The 17,437-nt window shown below is 42.1% G+C and overlaps 2 protein-coding genes across 5 annotated transcripts; both read right to left on the bottom strand.

Annotated features, from left to right (window-relative positions):
* Positions 1–824: 824 nt before the first annotated feature.
* On the bottom strand, positions 825–2,471 carry wu:fa19b12 (uncharacterized protein LOC560551 homolog). The gene is made up of 2 exons (XM_027027895.2): positions 1,905–2,471; positions 825–1,585 (listed from the first exon to the last, which is right to left on the bottom strand). Exons 1-2 carry the CDS (start codon positions 2,271–2,273, stop codon positions 1,415–1,417), a joined length of 540 nt encoding a protein of 179 aa, XP_026883696.2. The 5' UTR covers positions 2,274–2,471; the 3' UTR covers positions 825–1,414.
* Positions 2,472–2,527: 56 nt separating this feature from the next.
* carnmt1 (carnosine N-methyltransferase 1) lies at positions 2,528–9,271 on the bottom strand. 4 transcript variants are annotated; one of them, XM_035526592.1, is made up of 9 exons: positions 9,110–9,271; positions 8,065–8,278; positions 7,350–7,516; positions 5,641–5,781; positions 4,793–4,971; positions 4,339–4,452; positions 4,045–4,148; positions 3,888–3,943; positions 2,528–3,810 (listed from the first exon to the last, which is right to left on the bottom strand). In XM_035526592.1, exons 1-9 carry the CDS (start codon positions 9,256–9,258, stop codon positions 3,795–3,797), a joined length of 1,140 nt encoding a protein of 379 aa, XP_035382485.1. In that variant the 5' UTR covers positions 9,259–9,271; the 3' UTR covers positions 2,528–3,794. The 4 variants fall into 4 exon arrangements, with proteins under 4 accessions (XP_035382485.1, XP_035382483.1, XP_026883695.2 ...); XM_035526590.1 differs by having other exon boundaries at positions 2,528–3,943; XM_027027894.2 differs by having other exon boundaries at positions 2,528–3,943; positions 8,083–8,278.
* Positions 9,272–17,437: the final 8,166 nt, after the last annotated feature.

The raw sequence follows: 17,437 nt of genomic DNA, 5'->3' as shown, positions 1-17,437 counted from the left end.
TGTACCTTCTAATATTGTGCGGCTCGACACCGCCTATTTACGCCAAAACCTCACAGCTTTTCTACCAAAATTCAGTTGAAAAAAACTCCACACGTTTAATGCATTACTATTTTAAACACATCTATTTTTTGTTTGTTTCTCGTTTGCGCCAGGGCCAATATAGGGTTGTCGCCAAATACGTTCCCACAAAATCTGTACGAAGGACGGCTCTTGTAGTATTGATTACAAGCATTAGTGTGTTATTCTTAAGTATTTACTCACTGGTGTGTGTGGGAGCAGAAATTATTATACTTGTACTCAGAGAGACTTTATACACCCCACTCCCTGAATCCGTGTTAACATTTTTAGGATTTAATAGACTATTACCTGACCTCTTATGGAAAAGAAGATTATAAAAACACTGCTTACCATATCTCGTCAGATGCAGTTAACATTAACCTAAGGCATGATATCTACAGGTGATTCAGCAATGGCTGTGACTCATAAAAAGCCAACTCTCACCTCTCATCCCTTTACTCAGATCAAAGGTCAATGGAGATTGTGGAGATTTGTCCAACAGAATGAAAGCTTCATAGGTTTCAGCAGCTTTGCAGTATGGTCCACACTGCGCTGTAGGTGGCTGTCAAACACCTTTGACCACTGCTTTGGTAACGTTAACAGCAGAGGAGAAAGAGACACCAAGGACTTACACAGAACCGAATCAAGCAAAATGTCAGTTTAGATGTTTTGACATGTTTGCATTTTAATATTTCTTTGAGGTTAAACACTCAAACTTAACACAACCTACAGGTTACAACTTAAATTACTCACACAAGCAGAGCACCTTATAAAAAAGTTCACATTTTATTGTTCATCTGAAGAAGAAAAAAAAGCAAACATCTGTAATACATTAAATGACCAATTATGTCATTAAGCTTTTCAAAAAGACACAAACAATCCAAAAAACAGCCATGTCCTGTTAGTCAGGAAACTGTTTAACTAATCAACACTGTGACCAAGAGACATGCAGTGGGTATGAGAGAAACCCAATCCAAGCTTTCCAAAACGTTTACGGGCCTTACAGCACAGGAAATATTCAATCTATATGCTTTCAAAGTTCAGTCCATGTTACGTTTCTGCAAAACTTACCAGAAATCCTAATTCTGAAGTAATAATCAAAATATATATGAGAAAAACAAACAAAAGCAGGCAAGCCTGCATGATTTCACATCAACAACTAGGAGACACCCACTTGCTGGTTAAACACAGTAAGCAGAAGCAGAGTCTGATACGTATGGACTCGATCGTCGTCAGCTTGGCATACACATTCCCTACAGACTGTCAGTGTTCACCCAAGCAAACTTTGGACTCTGTGCAAGATACGGGCGCACCCGTGATGGTGTGGCCAGAGTTTATACATGTGTAGTAGTCTGCCTCATGTCTCCATGGCTTCTGTAGGATCTTTGAGAGAAGTGCCTCCATTTCTCTCAGATGTAGACTGCCCATCCATGAGGGAAAGGTCTAGCTCAGGAAGAGGAGTCCTCCAAAACTGGAACGAGTTGAAGGTGCTTAGATCACCGTCACCTTCATCGGCAGCGTGCATCACCTGTCATATTGATCGTTTACAAATTAGGTTAAGTATCATTTAAAACAAGCCACGAGTAGAACAAATCGCCGCAGGATACCAGGTTCGCACCCAGCCGCGGATTACTGATCAGATTTAGCGACTGGAGGAAAAAACAGATTTTTAAATCCGCCTGGATCTTCGTGCTCGTCGGATTACTTTATGAATTTTAGCTGGGCTCCAGCGACATCATGCGTTAGTGAATAAACCTGTCGCTGCAAAACAGTGCTGGCATATCAGCCACAATCAGCCGTTTGCATAGTTTAGTTTAAACATTTAGCGAGTTAACTTCCTAACCTACCTTGGTAAGGTGCTCCGGTTTGGTCTGCGTCTCTTTTTTTGAGCGTTTGGGGGCCACCTCGTGTGGGACTGATGGCTCTTGCACAAACACGCTGCTTGCATCCCGTAATTTTCCAGCATCTTCGTCTGGATCTGGTGAGCCGGGTCTGCTGTTCGACAGCACTTTCTTTTGCGGCGACAAGATCCTTCCCGTTGACTCGCGATCCTCCGGATAGCTCGGCCTCTTTCTGCGACGCTGTCCAGTTTGCCCAGTCAGCGCGGCTGGCAACACTCGCACCGCCGCCAGCTGCGTCTCTGTCTTCGAGAGGGCGCGAACGCATCTCTTCTGAGGAACCTCGCAGCACAACGCGCTCTCTGCTCTCCGCTTCATATGTGCAAGACCTCCAGCGAAGACTTTGCCAGTGTATCTAAAACACCGATAACGGAACGGAACCTCCAACTTCGCATGCAGCTAGCCAGCTAATCAACTTTAGTTTCAAGACAAATGTCGTCATTAAGAGTACACGATGAGCTACAGCGCCCTCGTGTGGCGGGAAGTCCGATTACGTTACGATGGGGCGCAGAAGTAAGCCGCAAGGGATTTTCTCATATTGCAATATAAAGACAAATTCAAAACACCACCTGTTAAAAATGTTAATTCCTTCTTTTATTTGAAGTAAAATACATAACGCGTTTACAATGATAGCAACATCCAGGCATTCAAAAAAAAAAGAAAAAAGAAAAAAAAAAAAAGAAAAAAGAAAAAAAGAAACCTTTACCTCATGATGAAATTGGTATGTTAATATCAGGTTTAATAGTAGAAACTTGTATGCAAGTACACAGTAAGTTTAAAACAACTTTACTTGGTGCTGTGATATCTTGTTATAATTTTAACAGCCAAAGTCATCCACATGGCAGAATTAATCCAGAGAAGCAGTGAGTAATAGTCATCAATAACTGTAGAAACACTGTAACGGTAAACATATGCAGCTTCAAACCCCCTTTAGTCAGCAATCAGAAACAATGAAAACAAACACCAAAATATGTTTAAGGTGAAACGTTTCTTTTAAGTGAGTCCAGCAGGTTTGTATATGCAAGACAAGATAATCACTGAAAGATAAGAAAATAAAAAGTGCAAAATGTTCTACGGGCATAAAATGTTCCACTTGGTGATGATGACTAGCCAGCCTGCAGTGTGGAGTGAAGGCAAAGTAAGAGACATCATGAAAAATGACACAATATTAAATAACACTCATTGTGTCTTCCGGACAGCAGCAGGGTCTTCTGCCAGTTGAAAGGTTCTGGGTCCAGGGCTGATTTAGGAACAGATTCTCCTGTCCACAGAACTACAGACATTAGCATATCGGTTTGTAGTCCCAGTCCTGCTGGAACCCTGCACTACACACTTTGGCTAATAATCTCCTGTCAGTTGGTAAGATCCATGGCCTATTTTAAAATAGCAGTTTTAAGTGACCAGCCAATTAGCAAGTGTGCATGAACTGAATCAAGTGTATTACAGCAAGGACCAACTCAATCGGTATATAAAAAGGACAAAAACTGTGGCTATGGACAGTCTTTCTAGAAAACTCCCGAATTCAGTAACCCCCCCCAAAAGTCTTTCTAGATAAACACCCTGGGCTCTGTGTACAGACCGCAATCCTGGTCCAGGGGAACAGAAGGACCTTTGGTGCCCCACACCACCCCCCAAAAAAGTGAACCGAGAAATCTTAGAAGTGCGCAGGGCACTGCTGTCCAGAGCAGGCGCTAAGAATCACTGTTTCAGAAGCAAATGAGATCAAAGATTCCATACAGACGTAAAAATGATCCCAAAGGTATCCGAGGCACCGTGACTGGCTGAAGGCGCCTGCCTTTCTGACGTCACGTGGCCGCCACGTCTTCTTTCGGTGCCGATTCATCCGACACGCCGTCTTTGGGAGACAGAGTCCCATTGGTTGGCTGCTGCGTGTGTTTCCGCGCCACGAAAAAGACACAGTCGTACAAGTACCTGAGCATGGAGCGATCGTTCTCCGTGTACGTGGTGAGCACGGACTCTCTCTCCACCTACGGGCGCGAAGGAAACCATTTAATACATAGAGACAATCATATCTTTAAGACGAAGGTGTTTAGCTCCTAGATAGGACAGGTGTACAATGTTGGCTGACCTCTAGCTGAAATCCGTATTTCAATATGGCGCCCTTTATTTCTTCATAGCTGAGCTCGATAGAGAGCTCACTGGCCATATTCTCAAAGTGGTACAGAAGGGGACCTTGAACCAACACAATCCAAAAATTTATCTCCTCACTGTAAATTTACCCTGGGTAAATACATTTTTTTAAATTAAAAAGAATATGAAACATTGTCAAGAGCTATTTTAATCAACACTATTACTGTGATCTGAAACACCTGACTAGCACGTTTATGTTCAATAGGACAAACTGGAAGTTTGATGGACTTACCCAAATTGATCCAAACACCGCCAGGTTTTAGAATGTTCCAGATGGTCTCTATATAATCAAGGACATTATGGGCAGTGTCGATAAAGAAACACGTGGTAACACAATCCCAGATATCTGTTGGGGTCAACAAACTGTTGTGAGCTTTAATATACTGGACCAGTCAATGGTACATGGCACCAGCTATGACAGGTTTCACATTGAGTAAGCACCATATTTAAGTTCATGTATTTCAGAGACACTGATAGCATTCACATTTTTTTTAATGTCACTCCATATGACATACTCCCAAACTACCAACAATGACAACTGCTGTGGATCTGGTTACTGCCGCCCACGAACGCAGTCCAGTCAGGCCGCAGGGTGCAAACAGCAAAATCCATTTACAGACAAACGCCAACATGCAATGTCATACGGTATAATGGTCGTGCAATAAAGAGTTCTCTGCCTGACTCACTTGGATCCGTGTACACCTCCAGGAAGTCCCCGGCCGTCATGGAAAAGTCAGAGTTCGGCGGGAGACTCTGGGGGTTGATATCCGGGAAGAACACGGGTCTGGTCTGGTCGGCGGACATCTTGTTGTTGCTGAACTGGTGAACCCAGGGATACAACGTCAGAGCATTCTCTTTATCACATCTGGGAATACAAGGAATAGCGCCAATTCAGTGTCACTCTCAAAAAGACGAACACTTCAAAGTCTTCCACAGTTTCTTACAATGGAAAATGTTTTACTGGGTTAGCCATGAGAACGGGCGTCTTGCTGTAGCTTGGTCTTCCAGCCTAAAGTGTTAAAGTGTTCTTTATATTTGGTGAGACTGACCCACAGTTTTCAAACATCACCAAAGAAATAGGGAATCGTTAAACATAAGCTTAAGTAACCAAATTAAGTGCTCACCATTGACTTTGGTTAAACTCAAAGCTGTTGGCAATGTATGAGTTTGAGATGGCACTGAACCAGTACCAAGTATTGCTTTCAGGATGACACCAGCAGAAAACAATGGCTCTGATACTGGAGACAAAAAAACTAAATCTGATCTGATCCTGCAAAAAATATGTCAGGTTGTTGTCTATATATTTTGTCTGTAGTGGTCACCTTAGATGACCACATTAAAAGAAATGCCACAATTATAAATAGCTAATTTTAAAGGCCAGTGTTTTTTTAAAGAAAGAACTTATCAGATTGGTATTATGATGTCCGTGTGCAAGGCTTCAATATTTGTACTGGAAAGAAAAAGTATCATATTGCCTTCCCTAGAATCAACAGAAACTCAAGGCTAGACTGTCTGAACCACTAAGACTTAGTACCTGTTAAGGACAAAATTAGAGGAGAAGAGCATGAAGAAGCTCCACTCATTGCCCTGGCAAGAGTAGCCAAGGTTGGCAATCTCCCACGCCAGGCGCCCCAGACCAGCTCCGGGCACCAGGATGCTGATTTTCGAAACATCGCTGTAAACAAGAAAACAAGCAAAAACTTATTTGTGTGGCATATGATGTCCGGCTTACATCTGCACTAACCAGGCACTTCGTTAGAAAAGCCCCCCTTACCCCCAGTTACTAGCTACTTAACGAGGACATCTGTCTTATAGGCACATTATAACCTCTGTGTATTTACAAACTGGGATTGATTTGTAATTTATCAATTACCAAGGTCCAGGAACAATTTGTTAGACACCCTGCACCTAGGAAGCACATGGGAGACAGACCTCAACACGTCAGCAAGACTGCACTGGGAATAGCATGGCAGTGGTTGTGGTGCTGGTATCAATATATCAGGACACAGCCAAGTCGCTGGAGTTTTCACATACGCCTGAATCGCTGCTGAGCGGAGACCCGTCCGACCAAAAATATCCCGCTCGAGGACCGCAGCTGCGTGCGCACCGTTAGCCTTCATCACACTTTTCACTGATGCTGCCTGGATGGCGGACCACTTCTTCCAATTTATGCCACTCCAGCCATTTCTGCTGGGCTATTCTAAAGACAGTCTATATAAAGGCTGTACTGGTTCAGTACTGGTAAACTTGACCATACAGCATGCGTGTGTGACAGGCCTTATAGTGTTTACTGAACAAGCAGGAGTATTTTATATTCTAGCCATTTCCTTAGATTTAAGGAAGCTAACATTAGCCTCATTAGCTTTGTTACAGTACATCACACCAGTGTGACACAGTGTGTTCTGTGTGTTCTATGTGTTCTGTGTGTTCTGTTCTATGAATTCTGTGTTCTGTGGTTAATATACAAATAATCTGTTTATTTAGAACTCATATATTTGTCTTAATGTAGAGTATTATGTATTAATGTTATATGGAGTTATCTAATGTGATTATATCTAATGTGATTGTATCTAAAGTAATTTAAATAAGCAGTTTGCTTCTCTGAAAAATTACACACCAACAGTAAAAAACCAAATTATTAGTTGTGATGTTGCATGAATTTAAAGTATATTCATAGTATATTTTTGTTAATAATGCAGTGTTGTTATTATTATTAAAGTACATCATGTACTTTTCTGATGTACAAAATAAAATACATGTAACCAAATAAATTTTTTCACAATACTTAAATAAATACTCACACACACACACACACACACACACACACACACACACACACACACACACACACACACACACACACTTCACTCCTTCTCTCCTCCTAATTACTGTGTCGTCTTTCTTTCTCTCTTGTAATTAAGTCCACAGGTTCACTCGTCCAGTGCTGAACATTGTTCCTCACTACTGTGTTCAGATGTCCTGAGTTTACTGTCCGCTGTCTGCTCAGTTTCTCTCTCTGCTGACTCCACGTCTTCTACCATCACACTGTTCTATTTTTGTTTCATGTCTCTGGCTTGATGAAAAACTTAGCAGCCAACATTCACTCCTTCGTCAAGCTAGTATGATGTTAGCGTGAGGTATCCAGGTGTAGTAACCCACAATATGCTGCAACTTGGCAAGCTTAAGGTTACTAATATGCGACAGACTTTATAGTGTTTACTGTGTATGCAGGGTTATACACACCACTGTTCAGGAGGAAACTGTCTCTGGATCTCCTCCATGAGGGGTTTATAGCAGGTGTCCCTCTCCACTTTGCCAGCCTCGCTCCAATCGCGCACAAACTGCTTAATGGTGGACTTCAGCTTGTCCATGTCAAACGTGGAACTCGGCCCCACCTTTCTCGCGTTATCCTTAGAAGACAGAAGACACTTTTATTAAAGTGGTGCTTTTTAAAGAGTTGGAAATACAAGTGTATCTTCATTCTGTAAACAATTATATCCACATCTATAGTACCTACTGGACATTCCAGTAGTAAAGCTGCTTAAAACAAGATTTAGAAGGCACACTATTCACTGCGAATAAATGTTCTGGGTTTATTTAGAGAACACTCACATTACGGTATTCTTATTTTGTACAAGAAATATTTTGGCCACAAAAGAAGTAGCATACAAGGAGTTGATGGGGGGGGGGGGAAACAAAACTCAGAAGCCGGCAAGACCAAACAGCAAACGGTGTATTCTTTCCAGATGATAACAAGTGTAAGAATAGTGGACACACTGTTCGTTAAAGAGTCTTAAATGACGTGTGCACAGAAAATCAGCTCAAAAACCAGCCTACTCGTCTAAATGTTAGACATGCCCTAATTAACACTGGACCAGGGAATGGTCCAGCCAACCCAGCACATCACCTACATCCACCCCTTAATCCGCGTTCTTCACCTACATCCTCCTCCCCTTACTCCATGTTCTTCACCTACATCCTCCCCATACTCCATGTTCTCAAACATGTGGATGCAGTTGCGCACGATGGCCTGCAGCACTTCGTGGTTCTGGTCCACGCACTGGCGGATCTTGGACAGGTTGGGCAGGAAGCCGGACAGGAGACGTTGGTGCCGCTGGGGAAGACTGCGGAATTGCCTCTCGGTCCGGTTGACCCGCTCCTGAACGTGGGTTCTGATCAGAATGAGGGACAGCGGTTGGATGGAATTACAAAAGGATAAATCATTTAGACGAGACCTGCGCCAAGACTGCAATTTAATGAAAAGTCAGCTGATCAAATTAACTGTCAAAGGCAGTGAGGTGAGTTGTACACTTAGTTAAAACATCAACTGCAACTTCACTGTGGCCCTTTCATCTACAAAAATAAAAAAGGCAACTTCTAACTATAATTTACACAATTTTCTTTGACGATGTCATATTATTGAAGTTTAATGTTGAATTCTGAATTTTATCATATAGAAATTAATCTGCCCAAATTAACGTGTCAGTCCGTTTTAAAAAATTATACAGTAATGTGCACCCGTATTGTGAAGTATTGTTCACTTGTAAGCAACCGACATAGCGTACATCCTTCTCCGTATAACTGAAGTTTGTAGCTAGCTAATATTTAAAACGAACAGATTAACACCATTTTGCGAGTAAATTCGGCAGTGTTACTGTATTCAGAGCAGTCTGTGGTGATAAATCTGTATAATGTAAACTAACACGAGCTCTAACTCATAGCTCGTTAGCTGTATATCTTAAGTGGGACTCTCATTGCATGCTAGTTTATACAAAATAAGTGGGATTTTAAGACGTTGTGCTACATACATGCTAACACACAAGTAAGGTTAAAATCCGCATCATTTGAGGGGAAAAAACAACAACATTCTGGATTAAATTGGGTCAGACTAATATGAAAAAGCTCCCTAGCCAGCGTTAGCAAGCTGGCGCTGTTTAGCTTGCTAGCTAACGTGATAACACGTCCCGGAGGTTTGGTGTTGTAGCAAATGGTGGGCAGACTACCTGTAAAACCTAAACGCATCGATGATTTTCCAGAAGTGCTGTCTCTCTAGTCTTGCCTCTTCCTCTGGGGAACATTTATTTCTGTCTCGGTAGGGGTACGTCTCCGCTTCATTTCTTTCTGCCGCTGTGTCACCCATGCTATCAGCCATCGCACAGCATTAGTACGGCAGGCACAGGTAATCGACAAACTGTAGGATGCAGGGACGCTAATCGCACCTCTGCAATCGATCGCCCAGCCATAATGGCACAGAACAGAGGAGCATGTTCAAGAGACTCGACTCCTCTGAACATCTGGCATCTTTACTTCCTCATGTCTTGTGTCATTTAAACAGAAGCACATGGACAATGTCTTTTCGTACGAGGATGGTAGTGGTAATTTGAAAGCTCTCAGAAACAACTTGCTGGCTCAGTGAGAATTGGAAGATGTCTGTTGGGACATCTGTGGACGTCTTTGATATGTTTATGCATCCATGGATCTATTGGTGTAGTTGCACTTGGCCTTTGCGATGGCCCTGGACAGGTTTGGCTGGAAGGTGATGCCTTTTAATTCAAACTGAAAGCAGCATTCCATGTTTCAGCAGTTCATGCACCTCTGCAGTCATCCATGGCTTCTGATTGGCAGGTGTGGTCATAGTTCTGAAGCAATGCGCATCATTTATAAGTGAGAAGTAGCCAGTCACAGAAGCTGCGCACTGATGTTGGTGAATACGTTTCTTAGCAACCCTGAACATGTTACAGTCTGTGTACTCAAAACAGTCCTGAAGTGCTAAAATGGCCCCCTCAAGCGTGGTCCTCACATGTTTGGTGATCCTCACATGTTTGAAGAGACGTGGTCCTCACTTGTTTGAAGAGACATGGTCCTCACCTGTTTGAAGAGACGTAGTCCTCACATGCTTGAAGAGACGTGGTCCTCACCTGTTTGTTGATCCTCACATGTTTGAAGAGACGTGATCAAAGTAGCCGGGTTGGGTGCAAGGTGATGTCATGTGTGAACCATCGATGTAAACAAGGTCCAGTGTCGTTACTCCATATTTCGCAAAATCAACATGCTAGTAGAATTTTGGCAGCACTAACTTCAGATTTGCGTGGTTGAAGTCAGCAGTGACAGTTAAAACAACCATGTGGGTGTGCAGTCTGTTCATTGCTGATAGACCTGTAGAGTTAATTGTTGATAGATTTGTATTATTTGCTGATAGACTCATAGAGTTCATTCAGTGCTCTAACATTCTAACCTGCTGGCTGGTAATGTTGGATGGTCATGACTATCATTACTGTATTATTATTATTATTATTATTACTATCCTATTATTCATCTTATTCATATTTTTTGCATCTGTATAATGCAAAAAAAGACCATAATCAAAATATATAGCAAACCCAAACGAATATTTCTTCAGGGTGGGCTTATGCCAACAAAACAAACAAAAATTAATGCCAGTTCGACCAATAACTTCCCTAAAGTTGAAGACAATTCAGCATTCCTACACATTCAACACTCCTACCGTAACTCCCTATTGCCAGAACAGAAAACAGAAAAGGCAAAAAAACATGGCATCCACCCCTACACCTACTACCCTCCCCTGCCAAAAAAAGAAAAGAACAACATTTGCAATGTAGATTACTGTACAACACAGTACATAAATCTGTGAATCTCTGTACTCCTCTTAGAGTCTTAACTTCCACTATCTGTATCAACTCAAAGCTCCAATTTAAGAATATTAAAGTATAAGCACTCGAGGTCCTGTGCAAAAAGCTAACTAGACAGAGAAGTACTAACTCGTGAGGCGCCTATTCAAAGAACCTGGGATGGATGAGGGTAAATACAAACTCATAAGACCTTGTTTCAAAGAAAGCCTACAACTGACAGCCATGTACAAACTCAAAGCCCTACAGAGCTGTGTCTACCATGGCAACAAAGTGAGAACTGACTAAGACACCACGGGGCACCAACTTATAAGCAACATGGGTATTTAAAGAGAACTTAATTGCCCTGTTGGCCAGTCAGGTTGTCCTTGTTGTAGCATCTCACTGATTCAATTCAGTGCACCCTTGTGTAGGTAGCCTGTCAAGTAAAAACCTTAAAATACAACAGCATGAATAACAATCTCACAACATCCAAGGATGTAACAGTGGACTAACCTAACATTGTAGTGTACTTGTACTAACACTGCATCATCCACAATTATCTTCTATATATTCACATGATACCAGGACAGGTTTGTGGTCAGACTGGTACAAAATCAGTCATCTCCAGATTGTGCAGAGCTAAACAAAATCCAAATGCGGCTATGTATTCTGGGTAGAGCCTGTGTGTACAGTTTGGTGTTACATATGGACAATAAGAAGAATGATAAATTCACACAGAACTAGCAGATCATCAGAGCTATGAGAGAAAGAAAATCAAATAATTCTTGTTTGGCTTGGGATGATTGTCTATGATCAATGGACAATGGATCAATGGACAGTGCCATGGACCAGAGTTTTACCTTGCATAAATGAAAAATTTAAAAGTTGTTTAACTGGCACCTGTCAGCACTTGAAACGATCTGTCACAAACTGAAAATTCTCGCTGCCTGACCTGAAAAAAAAAGGGGTTCAGAATAAGAGATGTGTTCCTTCAGGATCTTGGGTTTAACAGATGCCATATTTACTGATATGGAGGCTGTGCTTCCGCCTAACACCAGCATTTGGAAGGCTATGAAAATGAGTTAAAAATGAGTTAGTGTGGAGCAGGTGGCAACAGCTCGAGTAAGAAGACCAGTTACATACTCCTAAAAGTAGCTTTAATTTTAAAATTAGTCTATGTAGGTTATGTCAAGTTTAGATTGGCCATTTAGGGAAAGAAGTCTGGTAAACAGTTAACAAGTAATACAGGTAGACAAACCACCTTCTATGGGCTATGTGAGCATGATATAGTGTCTGCTGAGTGTGTTTGCGTAACGCTTTTTGGATGGAGTGTGTTTAAGCTTTACCGCCCAGATACAGCCATGGTGGCTGAGTTGCTTGGTTCTGAGCTGCGGTTTCTGTGTTCTTTGAGAAAACAAGGACAGGCTGCGCCATTGATGCAAAGGGCCGAAGTTATTTCAGTGCTAACAGTGCCCTCTTGTGGCTAATTACGTTAAACGTGAGTATGTGAGCGCGTTGCAAAACAGGTCCATGAGGTGCTTCTCATTTTAAAATTTTAGGACAATAGCAATGAGCCACAGTTATTTTCAGGTCTGCCATGCATTCTCTTGCTGTCAAATGTGACTCTAACCGCAGTGTTTTTGCTTTACACTAGATGTCAGCATAGCACACTTATGATACTGGGTGCCTCTAAAGTTCACAGTTCAGCACAAAGCACCTGACATTGAAATTGAACATTCAAAGTTTTAGGTTTACAATTAAGTTAAGAGTTAATTCAGGTTTATGACCTAGGTTACTCTCCCGCATTTATTATCATCATCACACCACAGCTGGAGATGTGATTAAACAATCGTAGTTTTGGTGTAAAACAGCTAGTACAAGGACATGTCATCTTGAAAAGTACTTCAGTGTTCCTTGTTTTCTTTACAGCGGTGACTGGTCCATGAAGCCGACGCTGGCATCCACTGGGACCTACCTGGATCTACCATCTTCTCTACGGCGTGCTGGGAAACTAACACTAATGCTGGATGTTTTAGGAGCATTCCAATTCAAAACATTCCTCACCACACAGTCTAGACCGGTCAGTGACAACAGAACCAAGAGTTGACCAGAGAGGTAAGAGGTGGGGGGGTGGGGTGGGGGGGGTGGGGGGGGGGGGGGGTGAACTTTTGATTGTTGATGTTGATCCTGAGGGAGTTGGATAAGTTCTTGGAGAGAAACCTGGGAATTGTTTTGGATCCTAAGAAACCTGGGAATTGCTTTGGATCTTTTGCAGTATGAAGTTCCCTGCAGCCCTGAGGTTGTAGTGTGTGTGTGTGTGTGTGTGTGTGTGTGTGTGTGTGTGTGTGTTTGTGTGTTTGTGTGCTTATTCAGACACAGTGGTGGCTTGTGTATGTTACAGGTGTATAATTATTGGCTGAATGTATGAAAGTGTGAGTAAGAATATCACTACCTAAATTTCTTTTAATTTTAAGATGTTTTTACAGGTCTCACCACTGGTACAAAGTAAGAGTTTGTTTGGACTTAAATGCTGCCACAACAGATTTATTAAAAACTATAGGGCAGGTATATACACACAATCTCCTCAATAACTTCATTAGTAGTACGTTAGTAGCGTTCATGGAAGAAATACAAACCTACTGATGGTGGATTCGTTTGAATATCCTTGTTCTCATGAAATCATTAATGGACTTTAAAGTGAAGACTGAGTTGCTCATTAAAATATCCAGTGAAAGTGTGTTAAGCGCTGTTTTTGTTTCATGTTGGATGAGATGTTCAAGTAATTGATCATCTTCTCATGAGACGCAAAGGCAAACCAGAGATCAGAGGTGAGCTCTGAGGACACATTGTGACCTCCAGTGCCTGGATGATGTGTGTGTCTGTGTGTGTGAATGAATGAATGAGTGAGTGAGTGAGTGCATGCGTGCGTGCGTGAGTGAGGGAGTGAGTGTGTGCGTGAGTGTGTGTGTCTGTGTGAGTTGATTACAGGTGTATGATATCCGACCCAGGTGGGAGTATAGACTCGGTTCATTGCGTTTGAAAGCGGAGATCAGCTTAAAAAGAATGAGTCTTCCCTCTCCTCTTTCTAATGCACACACACACACACACACACACACACACATACACACATGCACACATACACATACATGAACCTGGGGAGCACAGTGAGCTGTATTGTATTTCAGTATTATCATATCTATGCCTAAACCCTGACCTCAGTAACCAAATAAAACAGGTTTCAAGTTTTGTGAAAGGGCATTAACTCCATAAATAGATTGAAATAAATACACATGTACCCCAGCACACTCACACAAATACTGTGAAGTGTGTTGAGGGATTGTGGAAATCCCATTCTGGGAATCAGAGTCCATGTCTGTGGGTGAAGTCACGATAAAGCGACGTAGTATGACAGAATGACATATCACGTGTGGAGAACGTTATCATTGCTGTAAAAATGAAAGCAGTTTTGAGCACAGACAGCATTTAAAAGCACATACTGTTGCACAAAAGGTCATCTTTGCTCAAACTGAATTTGTGTCTAGTAAGCTGAACGTCTCTGTGAATGGCTGTCAATCGTTTACGCTAGACCACTAGGCAGCGACTGCTGAAGGGAATCTGTGTATACTTCTGTATTCTTACCTGTGAGACATGGTTTTATGAGCAGGGAAGAGAGATAGAGCAATTATATGCACCAAAAGGATGTGTGTGTGTGTGTGTGTGTGTGTGTGTGTGTGTGTGTGTGTGTGTGTGTGTGTGTGTGTGTGTGCGTGCATGCGTGTGTGTGGCCGTGGACATGAAAACTGTGATTTATAAAGCTTCTGATAGAGGTTGTTTATTATTTGTTGCTCATGAAAGCTCATGACCTTCCTGTATCCTGAGAGATTAGCCTTGTGTGTGTATGTGTGTGTGTGTGTGTGTGTGTGTGCGCACGCGCGCACGCGCGCACGCACGCATTTGAGAGAGAAAGTGAGAGATGGTGTGGAAACAGTGATAAGCGTTAATGAGAACATCAGCTCTGCTCATGGGCCTTTAATATACCAATATGACTTCAGTTAGTATGCACACACACACACACACACACACACACACACACACACACACACACACAATCACAACACGGTATCAAAAAGCAGTGCTGAAAACAGCATTCGGTGCCGTATAATCTGTCTCCATCCGTCTGCTTCCCCCACTAGCGTAAGTGCTTTCTCAGTGCTGGAGTAATGTGCTGGGGCTTCTATCTCCACTGCCTCCTGGACAGCCACTTTGCTCAACTCTGACTTTGTAGCTTTTTCGTACTGCTTCCTTTCACACATGATGACAACTTGTCTTCTGCTTCATTCATGAGACATAATCCTCTTCCTCGCTGTGTTCTTTTTTTTTTTTTTTTTTACAGTAACAGTGTTATCACACAGTTTTGCTCTCAACATTTTAGAGGCAGAGCAAGTTTTGTCTTGTTTTTGCTGGAGAGCACTGTATTTTTGCTCGCAGACTAAGTGGCTGAATCTCACTCTTTAAACATGCCAACGAAGGGTGCCAGTGCACCTGTGCAGGTAGCTAGCTGGCCACGTTAGCAGTGGACACGATGTGCTCAGCAGTGAAGGCAGTGACCTTGATGCCTGTGAAGGTATTCTTGTTCTCCCATGAAGCACATAAAGGTCATTCACTAATGTTAGTTAGAGACTGTGCTGGAGATTGCTGCAATGGCTTCTAGAAACAGGAATTTGTCTCAGCAGTAAAACACATAAAACACTCAAATGCTTCCTTTGAAGATTACCAAGGGTTTCAGGTAGTGTTGGCACCTGCATGTAATAATCCTGTGTGCCTTATTACTTGACTTGACTAGTATAGTATATTAGCATGTATTATTACTTGACTTAAAGAACCATAAGCTGCTGGATGGGTTTTCTGACTAGATTTGGTGCCAGTGTCATTTACCAGCCTGCTTACTAGCAGTGCCTATATATGCAAATCATTCACTACTGAGTTTATGCCACATTGGTTTCAGGAAGACAAGCAGAAACGACAGCTGGTGAGATCATCAAACTAAAACAGACAACTCCGCTTAGGTCTTTTGTCAGTGCAAAACAGACCTACTTCAGCCATCAACATGCAAACAATATACTACTATGGACACCATACAAGCGGTATTCCAGAATGGACACCATACAAGCGGTATTCCAGAATGGACACCATTTAAGCAGTATTCCAGAATGGACACAATACAAGCGGTATTCCAGAATGGACACCACACGAGCGGTATTCCAGAATGGACACCATACGTGCAGTATTCCAGAATGCACACCATATAAGCGGTATTCCAGAAGTGACACCATACAAGCAATATTCCAGAATGGACACCATTTAAGCAGTATTCCAGATTGGACAGCTATGTCACTAGACACTTATGGCCCCATTTATGTCAGTAGAATCCCAACAGTAGAGAGTTGGCCAACTTAAGTGTCCTCCTCACTGGGGAAATTTATCTCCTGGTTAACTTCATTTATAGCAGAGTCATTAAAAGTTGCAAGGTCGCAAAGTACAATCAAGTACAAGCACAATCAAAATTTAGAAGTCATTGCCAATGAAATAGAACTCAGTGCTATTGAGTTAATCTGTGTAATTGATAGTGATACATTGCATGGCCTGTGATCATGCGATGCATGAGATATACTCTATGAGAGAAGGGAACGAGGGTGTTTAGACAAACATCAAGTGAAAAGAAAGGAAGAAATGTGTAAAATCCTGCATTTTGGTTTTGAACAGAGCAAGATTCTTTGAATGGCGAACACTCTCAGCTTTCAAACAAGCAATTAATTAAATAAAAAAGCAAACAATGTTTTGTCCAGCTCTCCTAAAATAGAACATTGCCTAAAGTAATGAGAACCCAGCACTGCAAATTAAAATGGATCTTGCTGAGCTGGTCTGTCCATCCATCTCTCCAATAAAGTAATAAAGGAATATCTCTCTAAGCCCTTGTCTGACTCTCTCTAGTCCCCCCCTCCCACACACACACACACAAACACACAAACACACACACACACACACACACAAACACACATACACACACACACACATTCATTCTCTCTCTCTCTCTCAGTATCTTGGCTGCACATAATAAGACTTCCAGATCAAGCAGACGAGAGAACATGTCTTCAGCGTCTTCAGCGTCTTCAACGTGCATGTGAAAAAAAAGTCATTGCACAAGTAACCGAAAAACAACTTTGTAACCAAAAGACCTGATTTCCATATGCTGCTGCTTTTTTAAAAAACATTTAAAAAAAAAATAAAGAGCGGTATAATCTTGGTATAGGTTCAACCATGATGACAGTAATTGGTGTTCGGCCTTCAAAATGGCATGTTTTATTATGTAAGTGGATAAAAAGGAATTATTATAATTTCATACTATTTTAACATCTAAAAGCGTTTCTGCACTTGTTTTGAACGCTGCGACAATGGCGTGCGTGCGTGTGATGCGAGAAACGCAGTGAGACAGAAAGAATGCTTTTCACTACCAAGAAAATGAGCAGGAAGGGATTGCTAAGTGGTGCTTCTCTTGGGGTTTTCCTCGCCAGGCTGTATGCAAATGTGCCACCTTCCCTTGCCCGCTTGGTTGATGACTGTCCACGGAACGTGATAATGGAAGCGCATCGTAAACCGGGGAAGGCGATTCACCTGCATTCTCATGTCAAGATGTTTCGAGAG

This window comes from Electrophorus electricus, chromosome 5, assembly GCF_013358815.1.
Source record: "Electrophorus electricus isolate fEleEle1 chromosome 5, fEleEle1.pri, whole genome shotgun sequence".
Taxonomy (NCBI): domain Eukaryota; kingdom Metazoa; phylum Chordata; class Actinopteri; order Gymnotiformes; family Gymnotidae; genus Electrophorus; species Electrophorus electricus.
Note: the sequence above shows the minus strand (reverse complement) of the source record. Positions and strands in the feature narration are given on the sequence as shown.

Excerpts from the sequence above, each read along its gene's own strand:
- carnmt1 (XM_035526590.1), bottom strand. The coding sequence starts at position 9,258 with ATGGCTGATAGCATGGGTGACACAGCGGCAGAAAGAAATGAAGCGGAG. Across the intron at positions 4,453-4,792 it reads GGAGGTGTACACGGATCCAA|ATATCTGGGATTGTGTTACC; the intron begins GTGAGTCAGGCA and ends TGACCCCAACAG. Across the intron at positions 3,944-4,044 it reads AATACGGATTTCAGCTAGAG|GTGGAGAGAGAGTCCGTGCT; the intron begins GTCAGCCAACAT and ends TCGCGCCCGTAG.
- wu:fa19b12 (XM_027027895.2), bottom strand. The coding sequence starts at position 2,273 with ATGAAGCGGAGAGCAGAGAGCGCGTTGTGCTGCGAGGTTCCTCAGAAG. Across the intron at positions 1,586-1,904 it reads AACCGGAGCACCTTACCAAG|GTGATGCACGCTGCCGATGA; the intron begins GTAGGTTAGGAA and ends TCAATATGACAG.